Source organism: Giraffa tippelskirchi, chromosome 14 (genome assembly GCF_054371585.1).
Source record: "Giraffa tippelskirchi isolate mGirTip1 chromosome 14, T2T-mGirTip1v1.2.pri, whole genome shotgun sequence".
NCBI classification, from domain to species: Eukaryota; Metazoa; Chordata; class Mammalia; order Artiodactyla; family Giraffidae; genus Giraffa; species Giraffa tippelskirchi.
The window spans coordinates 16,336,622-16,358,665 of record NC_137288.1 but is presented as its reverse complement, the minus strand read 5'-3'; the positions used below and the strand labels follow the sequence as shown (position 1 = coordinate 16,358,665).

The window sequence follows — 22,044 nt, the reverse complement described above, 5'->3', positions numbered from 1 at the left end:
TTGCGTTGGGCCGTGGTACACCCAGCACAGATTTCCTGTTGATGGAAACATTTATCATCCTGATTGCCCCAGAGTGGCAGGTGGTGTTATCAATTACCTCTTCTTACCAATAATAATATTAGTATGGTAATATCTTTGCTCAAGTGAGAACCAATTAGCGGTCACTTGTCACAACATTAAAGACACAAAATCATGGTGGTTTTAACCGTAAGGACCTAAAAACAAAAGTTGGGGTGGGGGAGGAACCAGAGACAGGGGAGAGAGAAGAAAGGAACTTTGATTTGGGAGGGAAAAAGAATGAAAAGAGACCAAAAAAATAAAGCTCTAATCTTTGAATACTCTTTTTGTACAAAGTAGCTGGGAAAATAAGCACATTGGAAATAAAGTGCCCAATGCACCTTATGCAAAACTGTCTTTCGTTTTTGAAGAGCCAGGTAGACTCAATAAACCGGGACATTAAGACAGAACCAAGCCTTCCACCTTCCCTTGTCAAGTCAGTATCCCAGATTCGCTTTCTGTAGTATCTGAATAAATGATACAAATTAATCAAACACCTAATTATATGTTCCACTAATGTAAAATATACAGTATTAATTTGTAAATAATATTATTAAGCAGACAAAATAATAACGTATCGCCTCCAAAGATGAAAACAACATTGCAAGAGGAAAGACAATTAACAAATTAAATTTACTTATAGAGAAGAAAACCAACTTTTGTTTTTGCAATAGTGTTTAGGTATTACAATACTGTAATAGACAGTGGTCATGTGATGGCAAAGACCTGTGTGTTGCCTGCAGGAGTCGGTATCCACACCTCTGATGCACAGCTCCGGGGGTCTTTTCGCCTGGGCGAAACTGGAGGACACATTCTGGTACCTCATCTGTGAAAACACTCTTCTTGACACGTTGTCGACTCGCAATGTAGCTATTGTTGAGACTCGAACTTAAGACAGGTATGCTTTCATTAAAACTTCCTGCACTAAATAAAAACACTTAAAAGTTTCAGACCTCAGTGGAGGGAGGCGAAGGAGAACAGGAGACTCGGGAGGTAACTCGCCTTTTGTTTTCGGTCTCTACTTTGTATTTTATTTATTTTTTTTTAATTTTATTGATCTTGAATACCCCAGTTAATCTTTTAAAAGGTTAAAAGATCCGCACCACCTAGCCTTGGCGGGAGTTTGTGTAGGTTCCCCTGCCGCTGCGTCCCTGGCTCTTTCCGTCCAACTCTTTGCTCGATCTTCTCAACGAAATCCGAGCGCCGAGAGCGCGCGGGGCGAGGTGGAGCCGCACCTACGCCCCGCCGGCCCCACCCCGCGCGCGCCCTGGGCGGGGACGGCACCCCGCGCCCAGGCAGGTCGGACCGCGCGGTTCGGCTTGCGGCTTCGCGGCCGCTCGCTCTGTGGCAGCGCCGTCGTCCGCGCAGCCGAGCCCAGCCTGCCGTATCTCCCCACTCACAAAGCGCCTCGCGGCTGGCGGACACGTCTGCGATCTGACGGCTCGCTTCTTACAGCTAAAGGGCCGCGGCCTCGCATTCGCCTTCACTGGAGGGACTTAAGATCCTCCCCACGACCGCACACCGTAGAAAATGCAAAACGAGTCGACGGAATTGGACAGTGGCATTTAGGAGTTCGGGAAAGACCTAAGGAAATCGTGCCAGTGGGTCGGAGAGAGTGGGGGACGGGCCGGGGGGGGGGGCTGGCGGAGGCGGGCGAATAGCTTTAGGAACAAAAAGGTGGGGGTCGGTGCGCGCAAAGTGGCCCGAAGTGGAGGAGTCGCTGCCACCGGGCCCGAAGGCTGCGGGGGAGCCGGGCGCGGGCTTCCTCTGAGAGGGTTCGGACGCCGCGAGAACTTCCATTTGCTTCTTTTCTCCCAAAGTGTCGAGTTTTGTAAAAAGAAAGGAAAAAGAGAGAATTAACCAGGTCACAACATGCAGTGCACCTTTAACCAGGACTCCGACCTACTGACGGCCGCTCTGGGTTCTTTCTCTGCTGGGGAGCAGACGGCTCTACCTTTCCGCTGCGGCGCTGCAACTTCCCCGAACTCCTGCCATCCTGTAAATTCTGCAAGAAACTTCCACTCGCTACCACCGCCCGCCCCCACCTAGACACGGCCCTGCCTCGCCCCTCCTCTTAGCCACTCTTTTCCCAGTCAAGTTCCTGGCCAGCTAGCCCCAAAGCTCTGGCTGGAAACTTTTCACTGCCGAGCGCCTCTGCGCCGGATACGAGAGCGTCCCCAAAATGCAGCAGCATTTGCCAAAGTTGACGGCGCAGTGGCAAAACAGACCTTCCCTGCATCTCCCAGCTTAGCTATAAAAGCGTTACCGTGGTGGGGGGGAAGAGGATGACAACCCTAGATTTCGAACATCTTTCATTTGCCATTTTTTATTTTCAAAAACAAAATCACCTAAGTGAATACTCCGGCCACCAAGTATCAAAACAAAACCAATCCTCAGGAATCTGTTTGGGAGGGTGTGGCAAAAGCGGTGGCGGGGTCTCTTTGGGGACGATTCCAACCTGTGCGCTTCCTTCCTCTGTATGATTTTCCTGCGCTTTACCTAGAGCCCAAAGCTGTTGCTTCGTGAAACTTACACAATTAGAGGCGCACGGGAGAACACCGGCTGGGAAGAGGGAAGGTTCTAGAACGGAAAAGCAACTCGCGGAGAGCCGGGAGAGTGGCGCAGGGCCGGGGTCCACCCGGGGCGGGGGAAGAAGTCCCCACTAGTCAGAGCCCCGCTCCCATCCACGCGGGGAGATTGCAGCCCTGCGGGCGCCCGGCGCTGTCTGCTCGCCTGCAGTTCCCTTCCAGCACACGACCCTGGGGGGAGCGCCGGGAGGCCATCTGTGCCAAAGCTTCGTACCAGACAGGGCCACTTGTGAAGACAAAAATAATAAATTTAGGAAATGAAAGAAGACATGCTGGGGCGCAGGGCACAGGCGCGAGCTCGGCAGCGACGGGCCTGGAGCACATCCCGGCGGCCGCTCGCGATGGAGGACACGCGCGGGAGTGAGCGCGCGGGAGTGGGCGAGGGCGCGTGTGCGCCGCTGCGGGTGGGGTGCGCGCGCGGGGGCGAAGGCGCGCGCCTGATAACCCGCGGAGGGTGGGTGCGTGTGCCGGGAGCGCGCGGCCCCCGCCGCCCGGTGATGCGGGGCCGGTCCGGACGTGTGCGACCCCTCACCTGCTCCCCCTACATCACCCCCGAGAGTCCAGAACGCGGTGGGCCGCGCGTGGGACTTTTGTGGACTTGGAACTTTCACTCGCGCGGCCCCCGGGCACCCTGCGCTCCCTGCCCACGCCACAGGCGCCCGGCACTGCAACCATCAGGCTAGAGAACTGGGGGTGGGACGCGAAGCCCCGCGGTCCCCTCCCTGTCCCTGGATTTAAGGAGCCGCTGGCGGCCCGGAGGCCCGGCGGGCGGGCGAAGGGCCGGGACTACCCGGGTGGCGGCGGCGGGCGGGGCGGGCGCTCAGGAGTAGAGGGGCCCGGGTGGGGGGGGGGGCGGGGAGACGGGGGTGGGAGCGGAGGGGAGGGGGTTCGAGGGGAGGGGAGGGGAGGAGCCGCGCGGCCCGCGCCGCTTCCGAACCGGAAAGTTGGTCTTGCCGAAGTCCCGCCACCCCGGCGTGCGCACTCCGCTCCGCTCCGGCCGCGAGCCTCCGGGCCGGGCCGGCCGCCGGGGGAGCCCGAAGAGCGGACACGAGCCCGGAGAGAAAGTCCGGAGACGGGGACACCACCTGAGCCCAAGCGGGGCCGGCGTGCGGAGAAACGCCGAGGACCAGTGGAGGCAGGCGGCCGGCCGGCCCTCCGCGCCCGGAGCGCAGGAGGCTCGGCGCCCGAGCGGCCCGGAGAGACAAAGGCGCCGGCCGGAGCCCTGCCCGCGGCCGCCCGCTCCGGGAGGGGCGCCGGGCGGCGGCGGGGGGGCGCGGCGCGGGGCGCGGGCGGCGGCGCAGACACTCTATAAAGGGGCGAGCCCGGCGCGCCGGCGGAGAGGCGCCGCGCGGACGCCGCCAAAGTTTGCTGCCTGCGTCCGGGGCCGGGCGGCCGCCGCGGCCAGAGCCGCTCCCGGCCCGCCGGGCCGCAACCGGGCGCCGAAGAGCGCGGAGCCCGCGATGTGAGGCGGCGCCGGCCGCGCGCCCCGGTCCCGCAGGCGACGGCCCCTCCTCGCCGCGCGGCCGCTAATTGTGAGCGCGGCCTCATTTGCATAGGCCGCCCGAGTCCGCTGGAGGCCGGCCAATCGGCGCGGCCCTCTGCTAATGGCCATGCATTATTCACCAGCCTAATTGCTCAGCCCCATGCGCGGCCCGCGCAGCCGCCGCCGCCGCCGCCCGCGCCCCGCGCCCCGCGCCCGCCCGGCCGCCCCGCGCCGTCCCCGCCGGCCGCCCCGCTGATGCCGCTGCCCCGCGAGGGGCCCGCGCGCCGCTAGCAGTATGTCTCGGCGCAAGCAGGCCAAGCCCCAGCATCTCAAGTCGGACGAGGAGCTGCCGCCGCCGGACGGGGCTCCCGAGCACGGTGAGGGGCCGCGGATCGCAGGGCGGCCGGGCGACTGGAGGGAGCGTGGGCCCCGCGGACCCAGAAAGTGCCCGGGCTCCCGAGAGCCGGTGTCTGCCGTGTGGCGCTCGACCCGGGCAGGCCAGCCCGGGGATCCGGTCCTCCGCCGGAGCGCGCGGCGCGGGAGTTTCGGGCGAAGTAAACTTGGCTCGGCCGCCGGGAGTTGAGCTGCGCGCGGAGGCGCCAGGGCTCGGGGACCGCTCGGAGCCCGCGCTGCCCCGCGGAGGCCAGCGCGCCGAGCCGGGAGCGGGCGGGAGGGGCCGAGCTGCCGCCTCCGCGCCGCCCCCCGAGCTCCCCACGCTTGGACACTGGGGCTGGCCTCGGCGATCGCGGCGCCCCCCCGGGAAAGCGCGGCGGCGGGGACGCGTCCGGGGCTCTCCCACCGCCGGATGCGGGCCGGAGAGGCCGCTGCCGGGGCAGCTTTGTTCGGCGCCCGGCGCGGTGCGCGTTCGGAGCGGATCCGCCGCCCTTACTGCGGCCTCCCCCTCCCCGGCAGGCCAGCGGCTGCCCGGTGTGCCCCGAGGGCCGCGGAGCCCGCGAGGTCCGGGCGCGCCGACAAACCAGCGATCCCATTCCAAGGCGAGTAGGAAGTCGGTGTGGCCTGGCCTTTCCTAATGGCCGCCTTGGGAATTAACCCCGGGTGAGCGACCCCGCGGCGCGGGGGGTGGTCGTGCACGCGGTAGGACCCCAGCACGCTTCTGTCGCCTTTCGGTTTTCTGGGCCTTTTCCTGCTCTTGGAGGCGCCGCGGCCACCTCTGCAGTCGGCTGGGGGGTAAGGACTTCCTGCCCATCCAGGAGAGAAGGTAGGAGCCGCGAAAGTTAGCGCCGGGCGAGGAGCGGGCTGGCCTGGCGCACCCCAGCCCAGGAAAGTGAGGGCTCGGGCCTCGCGCCGCCCGCGGGTCCCCAGGGTGCGGGAGGGGCGGCCGCGGGGCGATCGCGGGACGCGGGGCGACCCTGCACTTGCCCGGAGCCCGGGCACCGAGTAGTGTGATCCTTAGGAAGCAGGCCGGCCAACTTTTTGGATTAACCTATTATAAGTGGTTTAGAACAGATACGCATCTTTGCTTTGGGAACTAGGCTGCAGAAAATAAAAGGAGTTGAAGAGTTGAGCGAGCGGTGCCGTAAAGTTTGCAAAAGCAGGTATTCGTCCACATCGGAATGGAGAAGGGAGCAAAGGCTTCTTACGCGGCTGGGAATTCAAGAATTAAATAAAATTCGTGAACTCGTGAGGGTCTTTTTTGTCGCAGCGGAGGTAAGAGGTTCTTATCTGTGTCGCCTGGTCACCCAAGATTAGAACGGGAGATATGCTAAAAAGAAACGCTTGCATATGGTGGGTAGATTAAGGACAAAGAATCTTTTTGTCATGGAAATGGATTTTTTTTTTGTTTTGTTTACTTCATCACATAGAATTTCTCACACTTGGTTTGTTTTCTATTGCCCTCAATGACTACATGATCAAATGAATGGATTTATTTCTGCCGAATGAGAAAGACAGTCTTTCCTTCAAAAGAACTACATTGCATCCCAGTGAGGAATTTTAAAGCTTTATTATTGTGGCTCCTGAATAGCTTAAAATCGGCTTTCACAGCCGCCCCAAAATGCAACAATGTAAATACTTCTCAGCTTTGTAGAGTCGTTATCAAAATGTGCAATGTCTCTTTTTATTAAAGCATATTTTAATTAATAGAGTAAAACCCCTTGTATTTAACAATTAACAAGCTGAGGCACTGCTATTCATTTTTAATTTCACTTCAGAAATGCGAGCATGGTGAACCTCCTAGTGTAGCATGTGGAGGGGTCCAGAGCCCTTATTTGAAAACCTAAGATGGAGTAAATTATTCACAAGTTCTCTTTTGAATTCCCCTTGTTGTTACTGAATTTATTTAGGGGTGAAACATATTCAGGATTTTTTTTTTTTTTTTTTTTTACCCATCATGGGATTAAAGTTTTTGTCAAGGTTATGTTTTTCACAGTCATTCAGAGTTGTAATCAAGATATTGCCACAGTTCCTGATCATACTTTGCAACAGGCCAAAAATAGCCTGTCTGGGGCTGAGTCTCAGTCAAGGAGTGTGTTCCCCCGATTGTTCCGGCAAACTGTTTAAAAAATAGTTCTTTCTGATTTAATTATTCTGAAGCTGATTGTTCATGGAGCATAAAAGATACTCTGTTCTCTGTTCACTTAAGGAATGTTCATGTATGTATTACTCTGTTGTGCTGATCGCCATTAGGAGGCGAATTAAGTAAAATATTTTTTTAAAGATACATGGTTGTGAAAACTAAATCACTCCATGGTGAATTCAGATATTCTCAGAATTACATTTTGTTAAAAGCAGTGGAAATAAACTATGCAGCAAGTTGTGAGTGAACTAAGTTTACATTGTTTTAGAAAGGAAGTAAATAATTCTTTTGTATCACTTTGGGTGTTACCTGTTAATTAAAGCAGTAGATGCCTGCAGTAAAATTGAAAGTTCTTGATAATGACATGAAACACAAATATTCTATGCAAAATTTTTAGTATGGTATGGATGGGGCAGAGGTGCACAGTCATATTAATTTACAGTAAAAGGCTTTATTTCTTTTAAAAGAGAAATGTGACTTATTTTTCAGGCTTTAGTTTTTAGGCAAGCAGTGAAAAGACAGCTACCCAAAAATGCCTCAGTGCTTTCCAGATCTTATTGCAGAAATGAACTATAATGACGAATGTAGAACGGGAAAAAGTAATGAAGATTTATGTAAAGTTCTAAAGTTATCCTGTTGTTAAAGACATGTTTTAAGGATGGCTGGGACTCAACTTATATTCCCAATAGGTACTATCTTTTAAAATTGCAAAGTATTTCCTTCCTGTTTCTGAAAATTTAGAAATAAATGGGATGCAGTTTTAGGATTCAGTTAATTAAATGTATGCCACCAATACTGAAATCCTTTGAGCCAGCTGAATGTTTTTGTTCTAAGAAAAATTAATTAAAACTTCTAGTGACAGAACAGCACTTACACTCCTACTAAGAGCTTTAAAAGGTGTATTATTGCTATCCTTCACTGGATAAAATACAAATTAGGAGGGAAATATTGGATTGTCGTTAGAAGGAAAATATGTATATAAGGAAGAACAAAAGGATATTATAATTTAAAGCAGTTTGCCATCCTGTATCTTGTTTGCTTTTTATTTTCTGCCAACTCACAGTTACATGGCTATCTTAAAAATCCTTTTAAATGTGGTGATCCTGTGATTTAAGACTTTACCAGTGGTATTCATTGACTGTGTTTAAATTAAGAGGAAGAAGGCCCCCAGCCCTGGGTGCAGAGATCTTTTCTCTTTTATCTGTCTGTGCATGGTTTGCCTTCAGCGCTCAGGGCACTCACTCACACACTTACAATTCAGCACTGCAAAAGGAAACAATACAGAAGCCACTTTCTAACATCCTTAGGCAGACTGTTTTCCCTGAAACATGAAAGGTAAGGAGTAAGTTAAGCAGGAAGGGAAAGGAAAAGAAGAATTTGCAAACATTTATTTTTAAAATGGCAGTTAAAATCCTAATCTATTTAAAAATGCATAATTTGGCGGCCAATAAAAAGTCTGCCAATTAATTCCCACCGTAGAGAGAAAGAGCTGATTATGTAAGAGTTAGGGATTTTTTTTTTTTAGGCACATTTAAACTTCCACAATCTATGCATAATCCAATATTTTAGATCTGTTTAGATCCAGAAAAGGAAGAAGGTATGGACCAACAGCAGGAATTACTTAGCAAGCTGATTATTTTTTGTATACAGGATGATGGCAAAAGCAGGCAAAAGTGGGTCAGATTTCATTTTCAACTACAGTCTCTAAGAGGCTTTGCCATTCATCCCAAGATAGCTCTGAGAACGTTTTCTTTTGGGGAGAATTCAGCAAAGGTGCAACCAAGGTTTCCGTTCTGTGTACTGAACACCAGTTAGAATTAGCATCCTTAAATGTAAGTATTTTATTTGCATGAAATAAAAACCTGCTTAACTGCCAATGAGGTCATGCCCCATCCTTTAAGGCTAGAAATAGTTTCAAGAAGGAGAATTGTTAAATAATACTTACAAGAGGAAGAGGTTTTGTTGTTTTGTTAGTTTTCATTTCCTTCATGGTTTCTTGACCAGTTGCCAGGATAAGAACAGCCTCGTGAAGATGAGAGCCGATTCTACTGCTGGTGGGCCAGGTTTGCCATTACAGCATGTGTGACGCTGCAGGCGTAAATAAAATCTATGTAGAAATTGAATGTTTTACTATTACTCTACATAAACTTTTATATTTTAAAAAAGAGCCCTGTCCTTAGATTTTTTTCAGTTCTTCACCATTACTTGACATAAACTTAAGCCCTATCCTTAGGTTTTTCTCTCTAATTTGAACACTTCTGTGATCTCGAAAGCAGTTAACCGTGTGATTTCCAAGCTGACGAGTAAGGCAAGTCATATCACAGCAAGTGTGAAATATTAATTGAAATAATAAAATAATGGAACGGGTTCTGTTTATGTGAGAGATCAGGGTTGGCCTGTTTGTTAATTAAAGGCAAGAGTTCGGATCCAGGGAGACCTGAGGCTGCAGGGTGGCATCCCCGCGCCCCTCCATGGGCCTGTCTTTTCCAGGCATCTGGGATTAGTCCTGCTGACCATCCGGGCCCCCTCCCCCTCCGCGTTCCGGGAAGCCTTGGGGCCACACAGGGTCCTGCCTGGTGGCCTGAGATCTGTGAGAAGGTGGGCTTGCAGGGGACTGGCAGCTTCTTACTGCTCTACCAAAGGTGGGTGGCTCAGAGCGTTGCTGCGACAGGCCTGCTGGTTTAACCTTTGCCTGCTTTGCCCTGCCAGGGGTGGCCACTAGATGTCAAGCTCATAATACAATTAGTGCATCTGCGCTGTTGACCTTGGCAACAGGACTCACCGGTGTTCTGTTAAGTGTTAACACTGGCTCTGAGAGTGGACTGGGGACCCACAGGTTTGCCCTGTGCTGCTGGGCTTATCAGATGCCCGTCTAGTTCAGCACAAGTGTTTATAGTTCTCCAAGAGGGAGAGAGACCCGTTTTCTTTTGTGCCGCTCTTACATCTTGAACTGTTTAATTAACCCTGCAGGTGCCGTGGCGCTTGGTCTTAATTCTTCAGCTTTCCTGGTCCTCTTTGCTGAGTGCCCTCTCCAGACCGCCGTTTGATCGTTGACTGTAGGCTCAGCACAGGCAGACGCTGGCTTCAGCCCCCCGGCAGAGCTTTTCCTGGAGGGTTTTTTTTTTTTTTTGCTCATGTGTAAACTTCCCCTGTAGAAATGGAACAGTGTGTTGAGGTGATGGCAAATCCTGGAAATGATTTAATAACCTGAGGCCGAGTGCAGGAGTCGAGGGTTACAGTCGACGGATGGGCGCCTTCTTCCTGGACACGGCGCAGTGCGCGCAGCCGTGGGGCTTCAGGCCAGGTGTTTGTACGTCCGAGAGGCTCAGCTTATTTCTTTGTCGTTGTGCCGGTGGATATGAAAAGTGAGGAGTTGGGGGAGGACCTAGGCAGTTGGCTGCATAGATGCGTGGCGGAGTAGCACGTTTAGTTTCATGTGTGAATTTATCTGGACCAAGAAAGTGACCCAGCACAAACCGTGCTTTTTCCCCTCCCCAAATTTTGATCGAAATGGTCTGCATTGGCCGCCGAATTTCAGGTTTGTGCGTTGCTCGTGAGGCACAGATAGTGACATCCGTGCATTCATCGGAAGGGTGATTACAGCATAACATCTGAATGAAAGAACGATTGTGCAACCTTGAAGTGCAACAAACATCTTATTATTTGATACAGCGTCGGGCAGATAGTTAAGACAAGTGAACGTTGTGGCTGCTTTCCAGCTGCGTGCGTCCATAAAGGAAACAGTGTTCTCCCTCCCTGGTGCTTCACCCCGCAGAGGAGAACCCGCAAACCTTTTAAACAGAAGGCGTTTGGTGCCTGTGCCACAGGTGGTCCGTCCTTAACACATTTGAGGCGTGGGCCACTGAGTTGGCGGAAGCCGGCCTGCGGGTCAGCGCGGCTTGGGCGAGGCGCGAGCGCCCTCCGCTGTCCGGCTCCGAGCGCACACGCTTGGAGGTCTAGGCAAAGGACAAAATTTTTCTATCGCGTCTGGAATTTCTTCTACATTGTTAAACACAGTAGGGGTCTCTATTTGTCTCCTCCTGTTTCACAGCTTGGGCTCAGTATGTGATAATTCATCTTTCTTTATGGGATTCAAAGCTATCATAAGGAGTTAAAAAGAATTAATTTGCAAGAAAATAGTGTCTCCTAACAATTTGGGAAAACTTGAAAAATGCTTCCTAGATTTTTAAGGGATGGAAAAGGCATGGGAGAAAAGCACCCTTTCCTTTCCTCGAGACCCAGGTGGCATTTCCCAGTTACTAATTAAAGTGAAGAGGTTAACATCCATTTTCCCGTAAGGGACAACTTTTGCTTCTCCTCTTGTTAATTGTAAGGAATTAAAAAGTGTAGCAGAATAAAGGTGAAAGTTTGAGCTTGATCAACAAAATTATCAAACACCTGTTTACTGCCCTTTGTAATTGGTTACTTATTTACAAGGCACTGCCTCCAGGACGCAGAGAATAAGAACGCCTTGCTGAGAACTCCACTTAGAATTTTTTTAGGAAAGCATCATGTGGCAAATATTCTCATCAATATTACAGTGATGCTTTTCACTTGTAGCTTAAAAAGATCATTGGGCATGTAAGCACACTGCCAGGTCATCTCTACTTGGAAGACCACCTTTGCTTTTGCAGGCAGTGAAGACCTGATCCCTGTATAACATGGTCCTTGTATATTGTATAGCAGACCAGGAATCGGAGCTGAGAGAGAGATGGCGCGAGGGGAGATCCTTTCACACCCAGAGAGTTATAAAGGGGACATTTTTGTTAAACATCCTCTGTGTTTTTATTAGTGAGAAGGGGGAAAATATGTATTTTGAAGACTGCCGTTGAGGCCCTCCCTAGATTGGAGGCCTCTCTCTGAAAGGCGAGGGAAGCCCTTTGCCCCTCCTGTGGCACCCTAGATGGCACACGTGCTCAGGAGTGCTTGAATGGTGAGCGTTAGAAACCCTGAAAATCTCAAATATAAATAGTAAGTGTGGGACTAGCTGTAAACTAATTGCACATTTCCTCTCCAATTGAAATAGCTTCATCTTGCAGCCTCCCTGCGTGTCCCTCCTCCTGACTGCGTTCAGAACAGACCCCATCGCCGGGCTGGCAGCCGTGGCCAGTGCATCCTTCATGTTAGCAAAATAGGGTTATTTTCACAACAGCTCCTTCCTCTCGTTGACACTCGGTGAATCCAGCAAAGCTGTGTGGTGCTTTCAGAAAGTAACCTCGACCAAATACTCCTGTTAACCAAGAAGGGAAGATTTCTGCCTAAGTTCTGTTCCTGGGTGCACTGGTTGGCATTTTTCTCCACTAGTTCTAACCCTTGCACAGTCTAAGCCCCTTACTATTTGCAGTTTAAAGTCTCTTAAGTCGTTGATCTGCCGGTATGCAAAAAATAAATTAGTTTGACATTAATGATAATGTTAACAATGCTTGTTTTTCAGTTGTCCCTTTTAGGAAGAATTTCCTATTCCACTGGAAATACATTTCTGAAACCTTGTACTGTTGTTACAGTGGCGCATGGACATGGCTTTACCATGAAACAAAAATTTTAAAGCCACATCAACAAATGGATATAATAACTTCTACTTTTAGAATGCAAAAGCCGGTTTCCAATGTAAGTTTAATTAAAAGATAGTTGAATCCAACACAATAGTGGCTTAAAACAATGGCAGGATTGAAGGACTTTAGACGTTATATGATAAAATTTGGAGCTGCTGTCAGATCTTTCCTATAAGGGTTTTCTTGTTATAGAAAGCACTTTTTTAAAGATAAGTACTTCCAGATTAGCATGTCTACGCTGTAACACGATGCGTGTAGCCACTGTAACGAGAAGCAAGTTACAACAACTTATTTTGCGTCTCACCCGGAATGCGACATAAGGTTGCTGCTTTCACTCAGGACTCAAGTGCAGTCTTGCTGCTTCTAAAGAGCTCTGTCCGCAGTGAAACAGGCTCGCTTTGGTTCTTCTCTCCCAACCAATTCAGTTGAAGTGCTTGTTGTTCTTTAAAAACGTTCTTAAAATATGCACCCAAAATTTCAATTCCACACGTGACGTATTAGAGTCTTTTCATTTGTATTCATTGCATTCAAGACTGTCTTGTGAAATTTGTGCTTCTCTATAACTTTCATGGAATGCTAATCCCACTCAGATGTGATAGTGAAACAAGTAGAAGTTAACAATTGAAGTGATTATGTTACCATATTTCCTGCAGACCCCAGTAAGAAAAACTATAGGTGGCCATTCTAAATTATTTGCCCCCAGTAAGAAATATGAATTGTATTGAGGAATTTTTTTCCTTCACTAATTGTAGTTTTTAAAATATGTTTTAGTTAAAAGGCAAATTTATTATGAAACTTTGCTTATAAAATCCAACAACTGTCTGTTTTGTTACGTTCATTAACATAATGAACTAACAGGTCCTAATGTTCAGAATGCCATTTTCACCGTATTTCCTCTCTTCAATTTTGCTTTCCTTCAGTTTTAGAGGAATACAGTAGAAGTTTATTTTACTTTGGCAAGAATATCTTGTGTTTAGGTAATTATCAATTTGCTATAAACAAAATGGCTTATTATTTGGTAGATAGTGCTTAAATATTATTATTCTGTGCACGGTTTCTACAATCGTGACACAGTTATAATTTTGCTCACCTGCAACGGGGGCAGGAGGAAATTACCTTCCCAGCTTTCTTGGCTTTCCAGGTGAACCCCACACACTTAGCACATGAAAAAAGCCAATGGAAATGTAAAAATGTATCTTTAAAGTATTTAGAGATTTCTTTGGGTTTCTTAAAACCTTAGAGAAAAGTGCAGTGTAAAATAAAACCCTGTTTCCTTATTTCACATGCCATAATTTGTTACAAAGAAAATCTGGGAAATGCTCATTTGTAAAGATGTAAGTTAATGTAAAGTAAATTCTTCTAGCAATCATCACACTTTAAATGATCCAGCAATCAGCCAATTTCTAAGCATTTTCTCAGTGAATTGTCCCTAATACATACTCCATATTAAAAAATACATTCTTATATAGCACAGGGAACTATATTCAACTTTTATATATTCAACTATTATTCTTTAATAATCTATAATGGAAAAGAATCGAAAAAGAATACAAAGATAAAACATAAATATGTATATATACAAAATAATCACTTTGCTGTACGCCTGAAACTAATGCAACATTATATATCAACTATACTTCAATAATAATTTTTTGGAAAAGAAAATGAAAAATATTCTTTGGACAAAATATACACTGTGTTTAATTGTGTAAAACTTTAAACGTATATACCATGTGAATGCTTTTGTATACCATGTAAGTTATACATTTTTTTCTTCTCTGAGGAATAAAGATGTAAAAATAATTTTTCAAAAAATTAGCAGTATTTAATTTCTTTGTATTTTTCTCTTTTTTTGTAGTTTTCTTTTTAAAAAGTATTAAAATTAAAACTCTATGAAGACTGTGGTTGGCCTTTTATATCATAGCTTTAAAGTGTTAAAATTAACTTTTAGAATATTTTGTGTTCTAATAATTACACTATTTATGATACAGTATAACACTGATTCCAACTTGATTGCTTAATGCATATGAACTTTTAAAAATGGCCACTAGTGCTTTTTTTAAATATGTGGGTCTGCAGAAGAACATCCCACTATTATAAACAAATTTTAAAGTAGAGATTCTTTGCCTTGTGTAATAATTTTTAAAATAGGTAAACTAAAATGTGAGATAGCCCATGTTTTCTTATCATTAAGAAATTATTTACCTGAAGAGTTGAGGCTTTTTTCCTGCCCTGTTCCATAACCTTTGCGGGTTTCAGATCAGATTTTGCATACATAGAGCAAAGTTAAGTACTCCAAGTATTTATTTTGTTAACGCTGCTATCTGCAGTATAAATCAGCCATGTCTTTGCTTCCAGCTACACTCGACCTCATTACAGACACCGATTCCGCTCCTGCCTCTGTGCAGTAAGGAGACTCCTTGCAGTCTGATCTCCAGCACTGAATTTAGTTTAAAAGTCTAGCAGGTCTTTATGGGCTTCAGCTTTAACTTTTTCCCCTTCAAATGGTTGAGCCAGTTAAGAAAATGCTAATTGAACACCGCTAATAATTTTTTAAAGGCACGTATAAATTACCTGGAAATAGCCTCGTGGAGAGCAGCCGACCAACCTCGAATTATAGTTTTATTTTCTTCTCTAGCAGGGGAACTAAATGTTTTCACAGGATATTTTTTTACAAGTCAGATTTCTCTACTGAGATGAGTGCCAAATCCCTCTTTTCCTAAAACCTTAAACGAGAAAACATGGAGGCTTCTCAGCAAATCCATTTGTTGATGTTTCAACAGTAAATGGTTTTCGGGGATGTGGACCTGAGGATGCCTGGCGCTCGCACTCAACTGCGCAGGACAACAAAGGGCCGGCTTGAGGCTGTCATTTGTCCGTTCAGGTGATTTGTTGCTGTCACTCCATCCGCAAGTTGACAAAAAGCAGTTGCGAGGCAGTTTTACCCAGGCCGGCACAGGGGGCCTGAGCACCCTGTTGAGGGCTGCCTGTCACCCCAGCCCCCCCAAAAGTAGGAGCTGGGTATGTCCTCGGATGTTGGTTTCTCCTTCCTGTATAGCTATTTATTTGATCAGGTGTGAATGAGAATCATTCATTAAACAGGGTTGTTATTCGGCACAAGAGGGTAACGGGAGTCGGCAAGTCGCTGCCTACAACAGTAATTAAACATGTGTAACCAATTAGAGGGTTTCCACCATGGCACAAGCATATAATTTGCTAAGTCTTTCTATGTGAATAGATGAAAATAGGTACAAAAAGTGTGTCTGACTACAACATTCTCATGTTAAACATGTCAACATAAATGAACTTTAAATATATAATTTCTAGTTTGTTAACAATCTGTGGGACACGATTGGCTAGTAACAGTAACATATAATTTTGGTTCATTTTGCCAAGAAATATTGCATCTGACAGAGGCAATTAATTGTATTAAACATGATTAATTTTAGGCACAGACTATATTGATGGTATTCGCTTGGCAAATCCTGAAATGTAGAAACGTACTGTATCTGGAGGCAAGCGCACCCGCTAAAAAGATACAGGATTGATGTGTTGATCCAACTGCAAGTCGGGGAGATTGTTTTTCTGAGCAGAGATGTAAGAAGTGCTTATATATTCTTTGTTACATTTACAAATGAAAGTATTTAGCTGAAATTTCCTCCATGAAATAAATGCCCGTTGATTTGAAAGGTTCTGTAGAATTACATTAAATCTGTAGTGTCTCCATGCAGCATAAAGATAATAAATCTCCGTGGTCCGAGCCCAGGAGAGAGGCTGCAGCCGGCTCCCCGTCAGGTGCTGACGTGAGTTTGAAAGGTTACAGATTAGTTTAGCAATGTTAAGCGAACTGGCAAAGGCATCTCTGATTTTCCTGGAAATGAGGAAGCCGGATGGTAGGGGAGTCCTAATGAGCCCATCGAAGGCTGGCTTTGTACCCAACAGACAGGGTGGCTGCAGATTGTATGAAAATATTGGAAATCAATGGCTTCTATGGAATTTCATTAAGAAGCAGTATCCACAATTGATAGAGCCTCATAATTTGATGGATTGTGCTAAGAAAATGATTAGCTAGCTAGAAAGAGGCATAGAATACACACGCCAGGACGTCAGAGATGGTGAAGTGGGGTAATTTGTACAGAATAAAAAATATTGATTTTACTTATGTGCAAAATTTTGAGATGGAGGGCGGGCTGCCTCTCGAGGCCGGGCTGATGTAATGTCTTGCTTTTCCAGCGGCCCCCGGGGAGGGCGCCGAGGACGCCGACAGCGGCAACGAGAGCCGGAGCGGAGGCGAGGACACGCACGTGTGCGAGAAGTGCTGCGCCGAGTTCTTCAAGTGGGCAGACCTGCTGGCGCACAAGGAGGCCTGCACCAAGAACCCGCTGGTGCTGATCGTGGGCGAGGATGAGCCCGCCCCGCCCTCCGAGGACTTCCCCGAGGCGTCCCCGGCCAGCTCGCCCAGCGAGCGCGCGGACAGCGAGGCAGCCGAGGAGGCGGCCGCGACGGCGGCGGCCCCAGAGGGCGGGGAGGCCGCGGAGGCGAGGGCGCCCGAGCGGGAGGACGAGCCCATGGAGGTGGGCGCGCCCGCGGACAAGGGCTTCCAGGGCCCGGGCGCGACGCACGCGGGGCAGCCGCCGGCCCCCCCAGGCCCCGAGCCGGCCCCCGGGGCGCCCTACGGCATGCCCAGCACCAACGTGACCCTGGAGACCCTCCTGAGCACCAAGGTGGCCGTGGCGCAGTTCTCCCAGACCTCGCGGGCCGCGGGCACGGCGGGCCCAGGCGGCGGCGTGGCGGCCGCGGCCCTCCCGCTGATCCTGGAGCAACTCGTGGCCCTGCAGCAGCAGCAGGTGCAACAGCTGCAGCTCATCGAGCAGATCCGCAGCCAGGTGGCCCTCATGAGCCGCCCGCCGCCACCCTCCCGGCCGCCGCTGCACCCTGGGCCGGCCGCGCACCCTACCCTGCCGCTCTCGGCCGGCGCCGGCCCCACGGCCCCGGTGCAGGGACCCGCCGCCCCGCCGGCGGCCTACGAGGGCCCCCAGCACCTGGCCCCGCAGGCATCCGCAGCCAGCACCCCGCACGTCCCAGGCGGGGGCCCCTCGGCGCCAGAGCCCGGTGCCGCCGCGTGCTCCGGTGCCCCCACGACCTCCACGGCCTCCGCCCCAGCGGCCGGCACCTCGGGGGGCGCCTCCCGGCCGCAGAACGCCACCACGCCCCCGGCCCTGGGGCCCGGGGCGCTCCTCAGCTCCACGCCCAGCCTGCCAAGCCCACTGCTACCTCAGACCTCCGCCAGCAGCGTCATCTTCCCCAACCCGCTGGTCAGCATCGCGGCCACGGCCAACGCGCTAGACCCCCTGTCGGCCCTCATGAAGCACCGCAAGGGCAAGCCCCCCAACGTGTCGGTGTTCGAGCCCAAGGCCAGCGCTGAGGACCCCTTCTTCAAGCACAAGTGCAGGTTCTGCGCCAAGGTGTTCGGGAGCGACAGCGCCCTGCAGATCCACCTGCGCTCGCACACAGGCGAGCGGCCCTTCAAGTGCAACATCTGCGGGAACCGCTTCTCCACCAAGGGCAACCTGAAGGTGCACTTCCAGAGGCACAAGGAGAAGTACCCCCACATCCAGATGAACCCCTACCCGGTGCCCGAGTACCTGGACAACGTGCCCACCTGCTCCGGGATTCCCTACGGGATGTCGCTGCCACCAGAGAAACCAGTCACCACCTGGCTGGACAGCAAGCCGGCGCTGCCCACTGTGCCCACGTCGGTGGGGCTGCAGCTCCCGCCCACCCTCCCGGGCGTGGCCGTCAGCAGCTACGTGGACTCCCCCAGCCTCACCCCCGCCAGCCGCTCCCCACAGCGGCCCTCGCCCGCCTCTAGCGAGTGCCCCTCTTTGTCCCCAGGCCTGACCAGCTCCGAGGTGGGCATCCCGGTGGCCGCGGGGTCCCCGCAGCCGGCTCCCAGTGGATCTACCCTGCCCAAGACCGAGCCCGTGAGCCTGCCCTGCGCAAATGCCAGGGCAGGGGACCTCCCGGCCGTGGCAGGGCAGGTCTCCACCACATCTGCCCTGGTGGACAGCGGCGCATCCCCAGGCCTCTGCAGCCCGGTCCTCCCAGCCGGGGCTGAGCCGTTTAAGGCCAAGTTCCCCTTCGGAGGGCTGCTCGACTCTATGCAAACGTCGGAAACCTCCAAGCTGCAGCAGCTGGTGGAGAACATAGACAAGAAGATGACCGACCCCAACCAGTGCGTCGTCTGCCACCGCGTGCTGAGCTGCCAGAGCGCCCTGAAGATGCACTACCGGACGCACACGGGCGAGCGGCCCTTCAAGTGCAAGATCTGCGGGCGTGCCTTCACCACCAAAGGCAACCTGAAGACGCACTTCGGCGTGCACCGCGCCAAGCCACCCCTGCGCGTGCAGCACTCCTGCCCCATCTGCCAGAAGAAGTTCACCAACGCCGTGGTGCTTCAGCAGCACATCCGCATGCACATGGGGGGCCAGATCCCCAACACGCCCCTGCCCGAGGGCTTCCAGGACGCCATGGACGCCGCGCTGCCCTACGACGACAAGGCCGCCGATGCCCTGAGTGCCTGCGACGACGACATGGACGACAACTCCCTGGAGGACGACGCCGAGCTGAAGGACGCGGCCAGCGACCCAAACAAGCCGCTGCTGGCCTTCTCGGGCTCCTGCCCGCCCTCCCCGCCCTCCGTCATCTCCAGCATCGCCGCCCTGGAAAACCAGATGAAGATGATGGACTCGGTCATGAGCTGCCCGCAGCTGACCGCTCTCAAGTCCCTGGAGAACGGGTCTGGGGAGAGCGACCGTCTGAGCAACGACTCATCCTCGGCCGTGGGCGACCTGGAGAGCCGGAGTGCGGGCAGCCCGGCCCTGTCTGAGTCGTCCTCCTCCTTGCAGGCCCTGTCGCCCGGGAACAGTAACAGCGAGAGCCTGCCCTCAAAGTCCCCGGGCCTTGGCACCCAGGAGGAGCCCCAGGAGACCCCGCTGAAGACCGAGAAGCCGGACAGCCCGCCCCCCGGCCCCGAGAATGGAGGGGCGCTGGACCTGACGGCCACCCACCCGGGCCGGCCGGCCGTCAAGGAGGAGGCCCCCTTTAGCCTGCTGTTCCTGAGCCGTGATCGGGGTAAGTGTGCGAGCACTGTGTGTCGTGTGTGTGCCAAGCCCTTTGCTTGCAGGAGTGCCCTGGAGATCCACCTCCGCAGCCACACCAAGGAGCGGCCGTTCGTGTGCGCGGCCTGCGGGCGCGGCTGCTCCACGCTGGGTAACTTAAAGCAGCACTTACTGACCCACAGGTTGCGAGAGCTGCCTCCCCAGTTGCTTGACCCCAACTTTGCTCTAGGTCCCGGCCAGGGCACCCCGAGCCTGGGCCCCGGCTCCACGCCCACCACCATCAAAGCGGAGGTGAACGGGCACAGCAAGGCTGGCCTGCTGGCCGAGGGTCCACCACTGCCAGCTGCCGTCCAGCTGCCCCCTGGGCCCCCGACGGTGACGAGCCCCGGCCTCGCACCCATGCTGGCCCCCCCGCCACGCCGGACGCCCAAGCAGCACAACTGCCAGTCGTGCGGGAAGACCTTCTCCTCGGCCAGCGCCCTGCAGATTCACGAGCGCACCCACACTGGGGAGAAGCCATTTGGCTGCACCATCTGCGGGAGAGCCTTCACCACCAAGGGCAACCTCAAGGTGAGGGTCGCCTGGGAGCCCCCTCGCCTCCTCTGGTCCTGGCTGAGGGGTACCCCCGAGAGAGCGTGCGTGTGCCATGTCTATGAGCGTCATGGGCGAGTCTGCCTTGTATGTGTGCCTAGGTACGCATGTTCCATGTGACACTCCCATGCACGTCCAGGGCCCAGCGAGGAGCTTGCCTTCCGTGCAGGTCTGTTCTCTCCTCGAGAGGCTGATGCCACCTGAGTGGCTGCAGGGTGTTGGGGAGATGCACACTTGCTGCCCTGAGTCCAGTGGGTCACTAGTACCAAAACAGCTAGGCTTTTAAATGCTTCCACGTGACACACACGCTGCTGATCGTGTCCAGAGGCCAGGGCTTTGATCTGTGCATTTGTCCACGTGATGGCCAAGAGGGCCCGGTGGGCATTTGACAGAAACTTCCCAGCCTGAGGGCCGGGGCAAACGGTACAATGATGTAATGTTGGTATCGAAGATGCAGCCAGGCAGCCCATCTTCCCTGGAGGCGGGGTGTGTGGTCAGCACCACGGAGCCATTCAGACCAGCGTGCTGCTTTCCAGCCCAGGTTAGCTGCGTGTGGGGTCTCAGCGACCCCCTTCAGTAGGCGCTGTGGACGTGGCTTCCACTTCCTCATGAAATGAAGGCCACCTGAGGTCCTTGCTGACCACAGGTGCCCAGAAGTTCCCTCTGTGTTTGGGAGAAAACAAGAGAAAGAGGGACAGGGAAGGCAGGAGTTCTGAGTAGAAGACGATCTGGGTGTGGGGGGAGCTTTGAGACCCTCCAGTGGCCTTGGGGGTCTGACAGCTTAGTGGGAAAGCCATCCTGTCAAGCTGCAAACTGACAGGAGTGTCCGTCAGCTCATCGGTCGGCTTGCTGTGTGGTTGACGGAAGGAGTGTTGCAGGTTCACGTCTCAGATGTTCAGGATAGCTCACCTGACAAGTTCGCTGTCCCAGATGAATGCTTGGGCTGGGGAGGAGGGGACGAAGAGGAGCTGGAGGGCAGCCCTGGCCCCGGAGGCTGGGCGCACTCACGCCTGGCTGTGGCTCTGTCCCTGCAGGTGCACATGGGCACCCATATGTGGAACAACGCTCCCGCCAGGCGTGGCCGCCGCCTGTCAGTGGAGAACCCCATGGCCCTGCTGGGCGGCGATGCCCTCAAGTTCTCGGAGATGTTCCAGAAGGATCTGGCCGCGCGGGCCATGAACGTGGACCCCAGCTTTTGGAACCAGTACGCCGCTGCCATCACCAACGGGCTGGCCATGAAGAACAACGAGATCTCCGTGATCCAGAACGGAGGCCTCCCCCAGCTCCCCATAAGTCTCAGCGGGAGCGCCCTCCCCCCGCTGGGCTCCCTGGCCGCCGGGCTGGACAAGGCGCGTCCGGGCAGCAGCCCACCCATCGCAGGGCTGGACAAAGCCAACTCGGACACGGGAGGTGGCCGGCCATTCACACGGTTCATTGAAGATAACAAGGAGATTGGGATTAACTAGCCACGTCCCTGCCCTGCGGGTCTCCTCCTCGGTTCACCTGGAGCAGGAAAGACGTCACCGGGTGGCCGCCCGAGGTGGCCTCCTGTGCTGCCTGGTTGCGCCTTTCGAGATGAACTTGAGAACTCGGCAACCTTGGAGATAGATTCGAGTCAGAAAGAGACGTCTTCCGAGAGCCGCCTTGGAAGCCGAAGGGGCTCAGACCACATCCATTCCATCTCTCCAGAGCCCACCCTGTGCCAGGGAAACTCGTTCAGTGGTCTTGTTGGAATTAGTTAGAAACTTGAACTCTGTCTTTAGAACTCTGATCTCAATGACGTGGTCCAGTGCGCCCGACACCGGTCCCGCGCAGCACCTTCGCCTGTAGTATTTATGACGTTCAGATGATGCGGGTCACAGACAATGCAGCCTGACTGTAATGGGAGCTTTTGTACTGCAGAATACATCTGGCTATGTGATTTTTTTTTTTAAAGCAAGATTTGTTTTACTATAAATAAGTGGGTGATTTCCATGCAGGCAAAATTGTGAAGTTCTGTTAGGAAACAGCATGCTTTTCGTGTGCAAGCACCTCTCAGTAACAAGCCTTTTTTTTTTTTTTTTTTAATTTAAATGTCTGTAGCTGCTATGTGGACAGTGGTCTCTAGTGTGGTCTG

General features: G+C 52.1%; 1 protein-coding gene across 2 annotated transcripts; it reads left to right on the top strand.

The window, feature by feature from the left end:
• Positions 1-4,262: 4,262 nt before the first annotated feature.
• Positions 4,263-21,832, top strand: SALL3 (spalt like transcription factor 3). 2 transcript variants are annotated; one of them, XM_081561967.1, is made up of 4 exons: positions 4,263-4,505; positions 16,450-19,350; positions 19,567-19,907; positions 20,963-21,832. In XM_081561967.1, the coding sequence occupies exons 1-4, from the start codon at positions 4,424-4,426 to the stop codon at positions 21,392-21,394; spliced, it is 3,756 nt and encodes a 1,251-aa protein (XP_081418093.1). In that variant the 5' UTR covers positions 4,263-4,423; the 3' UTR covers positions 21,395-21,832. The 2 variants fall into 2 exon arrangements, with proteins under 2 accessions (XP_081418093.1, XP_081418092.1); XM_081561966.1 differs by having other exon boundaries at positions 4,424-4,505; positions 16,450-19,907.
• The last annotated feature ends 212 nt before the right edge of the window (positions 21,833-22,044 follow it).